This window comes from Poecilia formosa, unplaced genomic scaffold (genome assembly GCF_000485575.1).
Source record: "Poecilia formosa unplaced genomic scaffold, Poecilia_formosa-5.1.2 Scaffold41, whole genome shotgun sequence".
Classification (NCBI taxonomy): domain Eukaryota; kingdom Metazoa; phylum Chordata; class Actinopteri; order Cyprinodontiformes; family Poeciliidae; genus Poecilia; species Poecilia formosa.
Genome location: NW_006799980.1, coordinates 2,889,591 through 2,896,419, shown reverse-complemented (window position 1 = coordinate 2,896,419; position 6,829 = coordinate 2,889,591). Strand labels below are relative to the sequence as shown.

Sequence of the window (6,829 nt, the reverse complement as noted above, 5' to 3'; positions counted from 1 at the left end):
AGAAAGAAGAAAAGCAGGTGTAGGGGAGACTGTGGAGTCAGTGCTTATTCACTGATTAGTTTAATTAATCTGAGTAAAGAAAATATAATCTCACTCCACCTTGTTAAAATCTCTTTCCCTGCTCAGAGATGTGGCTGTTTCTAGAACCTTTTTGACTGGTTTGGTGTAACTTATAACAACTGTACCAAGGACAATGTTAAATATATTGATTGTCACAATTTATCAAACTGATTATCAAGTTGTTGTTTTTTACAGCGGTATTCTGGTCTTTTAAATTGTTGTATCTAGTAACATTTTTTCTCGACTACAATAAATTCTCTATCAGGTTTAGGTCAAGAAACTTGTCGAGTTCCTCATTCGGGCACCTTGATTTCCAAATGAAATGCAAAATTTGCTTCATGTGAAAATAAGACATTAAGCCACTGAATAATATTCCAGTTGTCTTTCCCCTTCACCCATGTAAGACATGTCTGAAGTTTTCTTTGGTTCAAAGGTCACAAGAGAAACAACATTTGTGGCTGATGTCCTGGATACATTATGTGTTCTGGTTCTTTAAACACTGTCTAAATTATTCAAACTCTCACACAATATGAAAGGATTACTTGATGCAAATACAATAATAAAGGCATCAAACAGCACAAAAAGCTACGTATTCTTGTGGACATTCTTTAATAGGTGTTTAATCTATTGTAGTTTCATAATCATACATTTCACAACATGACAAGATTTATTTGGAAACTACTTTGTGATAAGCAGAGTACAAAGATTGTTCAAATTGTTGCAAAAGTTGGATTGCAAGAACAAGCATGTAAATAGCAAACAGTAGGAGCTCATGTATCACATCGTCATGAATACATCACATCATGGACATAGAATAAAATAGACATCTCTTAACACAGCACACAGGCATTCCTCTTTCTATTACTATAGACACAGGAATAGTTGTCTATTCCCATGTGGAACAGACGTCCATCCCACACAGGAATAGATGTCTGCCTAGGAGCAATGCCACCGGGGCAAAGTCCACAACAGCTACCAGTCTTTAGGCAGCCAAAACAAAACGACATCTTACATTGGGGACATTTCATATTTTTGCATCCTATCCCAGTGTGCTGGATCAGTGAGCCGCAGGTGGGACAGGCACGGACTGACGGACACCCTTTGACTCCTCCCGTTAGCTCAATTTGGACTTCTGGACACTCTCTCAGCGTCTTCAGGGCAGAATTGTGGCAGTCGTCGTTTTCACAGCGGTCGGATCGAGGCTGTTGACCTTTCCACTCCCTCAGACACTGCCAGCAGAACCCAAAGCTGCGTCCGGTCTTTGCTGAACACACTTGGCAGCAGACATAGAGGTCTGAGCTGCTCCCTCTGGTCACAGGAGTCATGCAGCCTGGACACTGTCAGGAGTGGGAGGAAAGACGGGGAACAGAAGGATTTGAGTCAGACTCAAGCCTGTGTGCAGTTATCATTACGTCATTAATAAGATACTTACAAACTTTGTGTTAGGATCTCTGGCAGCAGCATTCAGGGCCATCGTCGTCTCAAAGTTCTTCCTTTCTTCAGGGGTCAGCAGGGCCATTTTACAAACCTCTCGATAAGACCACTCAGCATCACAGCCAGACTGACCGCACACAAACCTGGATTTTCCCTTTATTTAAATAATCACAGAAATGATCAGGATTAAAGATAAAAAAAATAGACACGTTTAACAATCTGATAGGAAGGTTCCTTAATTCCTTTCAACAATATTCTGTTAAAAATGCTATGTCAACACAGAAAATACAGTGATATATTAAGATGCTCTTTAACTCTAGAATTCACAGTTGAGAACTTGTTTTTGGAAAGTTAGAGTTAAAAAATTTACAGTGAATCTGTCGAAGGTTAATAAACTAAAAGCAGCAGAAACAACAAATATCCATTTAGTTTAGTTTAGTTCAATTAAAAAGAATAAAAGACATAGAATAAAATATTTTACATTTCACATTTGAAAGCAAAAATTATTCATTTAATTGAAATTACAGACACGTTCTTAAACACATGAGTGTATTGTGGTAGAATTAAAAGATTTCTGAAGGTTTTGTCTTTGATTATTCTCTGTTTCTGTACATTGGAAGTCGGGTATCAACTCAAATAAAGGAAACTAAATGTTTTGAAAGAGAGGATAAATACATTTTCTTCAATAAGATTTTAATATTTATGGAAAATTTTATTTTTCATGTATTTAAAGACAAGAAAACCAGATCCGAAAAAAATAGCTGTCAGCATCATTCTGTAGCGGTAAATACATGTTGAAAATAAACAACACGGACCCGATCACATCATCACTTTTCATCTTAATCAGAATAAAAATAGTTCCACGAAACTAGCTTACAATTCTTTTTTTTTTGTATTTTCGGTTTTGAATGTGAGGTCACCGTCATATCCCACCTGTTTGAGCAGTTGTTCGCACCACTTCGTGAGAGACATCGGGGTCACCACATGTCCGCAGGACATCCGGGCTCTCGGGGAATCAAAACCTTCACACAGAACTGCAGAAACATCCCATGAGATCCTCCGGTATTTTTAAATACACACTACACATACTTTAAACAACATCACAAATACATTGAAAACTTGTAGCTACAGAGCTGATGAACTGAAACGAGCCACTCACAGTCAAACTGATCCTCTTCAGCCGTGAATCGGATTGTAGAGTCGCTCAGGTTGTAGCGCTTAGTTCTGTCGTTCATCTTGAAAGGTCTCTTGATTTCTGCTGCGATGCAGAAAACAATCAACTTTATATTATTTTAGGTCTAATAGAAGGGAACTCTTTCGATTTCGGCCCCGGTTATTCTTTACGAGTTCTGTGACTTTCACTTTACAGCTGATCGCTGAAGATACGCCCACATGGAAAGAAGAGCAGATGCATGGGGGGCGCAGGCCGGCGGCGTGGGGGGGCATTGGGGGGCATTACCCACCCACAGAGTCAGCTGTGCCCCTTCTGGAATGGAAGCTGTTTGTTGTTTTTGCCTTTAAACATCACAAATACATTGAAAAATAAAGTGGCCAACTCTCTGTTATTCCTATGTCAATTTGATACAGTAGGGGCTTCCGCACTCACCATATCTGTGCCTTCTGTCACTTTTTTCAGCTGTCAAAACTGTTTAATCCGTTGTCAACAGGTCGAAACCTGCTTTTCCGTGCCGCCTTTAAACGCAACATGAGCGGTACGACGCTCATGTTGCGCTCATGGCGCTCTTATAAGAGTAGTTTTACCGTACTGTAACGTTTTCTTTTACTTAAGTCATATTATTATTGCTGCTAGATTCGTTGTTCCCCCCTCTCCCCAAAATAAGCCGATGTCCCCCGTTAAACTCGTATGGAGCAGGGGATGGATGGATGGATGGAATTTAATGAAGACAGTGAAAAATCTCGACCATATAAAGAATAATATTATAGTTTTTATTGTTGACGCCTTAATTTCATAAAAACTAACAGGTGTGAATAATTTACAGTTTATTAAGAAGAATGAATAATCTGACTACAATTAGTACAGAATAAAAAATATCCTTTACTGTCCTATAAAAGGGATATTTCTGTGCAACAGCAGCAGAATGACAGGCAAACAATGAAACTAAATTCACACACAGATCGAAATATTTGGTACTTTATTTCATTTTTTTACCATCAAACATGCAGACAAACTAAAAGTGCAAACAGCAATTATTCAACTTAAGAGCAATTTACAGTTATTTTCATATCCTCTCATCACTTTTTATTTTGCATGTGTCAGTATTTATGTTGTCAAATTAATTGACAATTGATTAATTGATTAAATTGGCATACCTTCAATAAATAGGAGTGAAAAAAAAATTACAAAATCTCAGCAATTATTGACTTAAGGGACTAAGAGAATTATATCATATCAAATATCAGTATGATAAAATATTTTATTTCAAACAGCTTTTAAAAAACAAAAGAACAAGGATTCAGTTGGGCAGATAAAAACAAACACACATAACCAAGAACAATAACAAAGAATTCAATCATTACAAATGATTATAAATAAATAAAAATAAAGGGACAGATGGTTGCTGCGGGAGAGCTTAGATCAAATTTGCTTAGATCATATTTGAATTTATGACGTTTTTGAGGTTATATAGAAAACAAAAGCATATGTCCAGTTTTGAGTTGAGTGGATCAGAGTGGAGCAGAGTCGAGGACGATCAGCTCCAGGCCTCCGTCACAGCGCATCACCGCGTGGACCTCAGACTTGTGCTTGATGCCGTAATCAGCCAACGGGCGGGTTTCTTCCATGGTTTGGGCTTTGTAGATCAGACCCATCTTGGCCTTTTCTGCAAGGAATCATTGGTGAAAATTTTAAATGAAATAAATCATTTTAAAGACAGACCTTTGCGCAAAACAAAACCGAAAGACACAGTAAGACAATGTCCAAAACAAACAAGAGTGGATTTTGTTTCCTATTAAAATGCCCTATGAAACCTGAAATAAATAAAATCGCTCATATATAACGTAATAACAGCTCCAGTTACTCATACAGCCAGTGATCCCATCAGACAAACCCCTATATGGTTTAGAACAAATAGCATCTACATGTCTCACAAGTGATAATTATGGATTTAAAAAAATGTAAATCGACTTTTTAAATTAAATCTCGTCATTTCATCTACATGTCTCAATAAATTTGAAAGGATAATTTCTCAGCAGGTGTCTTTACCTATCTCAGGGCGTCGCTCCTGTATTTGGTCCTTCAGACGCTGCACAGGAGTGATAGCCAGATCCTTTTCTTGTTGACACACACCGAACGGTATTTTCCTGTTCTGTTCAAAACAGACGATGACCTCGCACACCATGTTTTCCTCTTTCGATGAAGGCAAACTCTACTCCGGAATTAAAGCTGTTATGTCACTTAAGTGACTGACGAGCTTTTTTATACATGATGACTTTTGCTTTCATTTTTGTTAAAGGTGTGGCTTAAAATGCAACAAAAGTTAGTGGTTCTGACCAGATCCAACATGGTAATTTATAATTACCTGGTTTATAACTTCATATTTTCTGATGATGATATAATCAGTGATTGCAAAATGTTGCATTTTGCCTGCCTGACTTTGATCCATTTTTTTATTATTTTTATTTGGAATATGCAGTTACCCACTTTTTAAAAGATAACATATTTCACAACATCAAATAAAACTTTAAATAAATGAAGAAGGTGTAGAAAGTCTGTGAAAGGTCACATATCTTGAATCTAAATTTACACAAGAATGTAAATATTTTATCATGTAAAAGCATGAGAGTATCATCAGTTTTATTAGTGTGTGTTGATACTTTGGAACATGCTACCAAAATCATGTCCTTTCTGGTAGAAAAGGACAACATTTCTTTCTATGAGAGGTGATAACATAAAATATTAAGTAAATCTTTTAAAACATTTAATTCAGGTTTGGGGCAGCTAATGAGATAATAAGATTCCTTTATATAATCCTGTCAATATTTCAGGAAATACGATCTGGAATAATTAAAATGAAATGAATATCATCTTTCCTCATAAATAGTGTTTTCTCCTAAATGCTCCCCCTGTTTATATAAATATGTACATTGATAAGGTCTTTGTCAAGATCACTTGGCAGTAAAGTGAGTTTTCCCCAAATGTTCTCCAGTTTAAATAGATACATTGTTAAAGTCTTTGTCAAGATCATTTGGCCGTAAATGACTTGAAAAAACTTCCAGGTACTTTCCAGATTCACCAGGCCCAACCTCTCAGAGAGCCGATCTGGTTTATTATAAACCTGGTAAAAGGTTCTGTGATGTAACTTTCACTTTCACTCTCCAACATCTACAATGTGCATTAAGATACAATATTGACCTTTTGGAAGGAGCCTCCAAGTCATCAGACACGATCATTAATGGTTTAATCCAAATAAATTACTTTGTACTTTTTTATTATTAAATCAGGTTGATGAATGCAAATGAATGCATATTCCTCATCTGTCAGCACACAAAACAATTAACCCAAATGGGCAGTATTACTGCATACAGAGCCTGTAAACAATTTCTGAAAACTAATTGTACTTTCACATGATGTGAATGATGTTGAGACCAAAAACATTGCTTCTCTTCTTAGAATTACAGTGTTTACAGTAATTCAGCATCGTGAGTCAGTGCGCCACCTAGTGGGCTAATAGTATTTAGCAGCTAATCATCGCTTAGTGAATTTTTAAGGAAAGCTTTTGGACTCCTTCCTTAATTAGTATAAATAAAGTATGCAGCTGGGAAAGATGGTGTTTTATCTGCCAAATTTCACTGTTTTACATTTCTGTGTATTTACAATTGACTTTAAAACAATGAAAATCCTCTTAACTTCCAGTTTCAAATATAACAGATTATAATTTTCCAAAACATTTTAACAAAATGATTTTAGAAAAGCAAATTACGCATTAAGTAGCTAAAAAGAATGAATCTCCATTTAAGGTGGACGCCCTACTTTGAGACAGAGACAAACTGTCATGAAGTGCGATTAAACACACAGAAAAACTCAAATCATTACACAAACATTTTTAGTACAAAATGACATTTAATAAGTTAATTGGAGGTCAAAGAAGAAATTATTCTTAAGTAAAATATAACATGAGAATAAAAAGGTTGCTAAATAGAATAAAGAGGATTCACAGTTGATGATTTTTTTTTATAGATTCTAGTTTGATTGTGAATTGACAGGAAAGTGGGTAATGAAGAAGGGGGAAGACATGCAGCAAAGGTCACCAGACCAGGAATCGAACCTGCGACAGCCACGTTGAGGACTAAGGCCTCCATATGTGGATTGCTCTTA

The 6,829-nt window shown here is 36.4% G+C and overlaps 1 protein-coding gene across 1 annotated transcript; it reads right to left on the bottom strand.

Moving 5' to 3' along the window:
• Positions 1–646: 646 nt before the first annotated feature.
• On the bottom strand, positions 647–2,846 carry LOC103137586 (protein ariadne-2-like). The gene is made up of 4 exons (XM_007551394.2): positions 2,654–2,846; positions 2,428–2,528; positions 1,493–1,648; positions 647–1,397 (listed from the first exon to the last, which is right to left on the bottom strand). Exons 1-4 carry the CDS (start codon positions 2,727–2,729, stop codon positions 891–893), a joined length of 840 nt encoding a protein of 279 aa, XP_007551456.1. The 5' UTR covers positions 2,730–2,846; the 3' UTR covers positions 647–890.
• Positions 2,847–6,829: the final 3,983 nt, after the last annotated feature.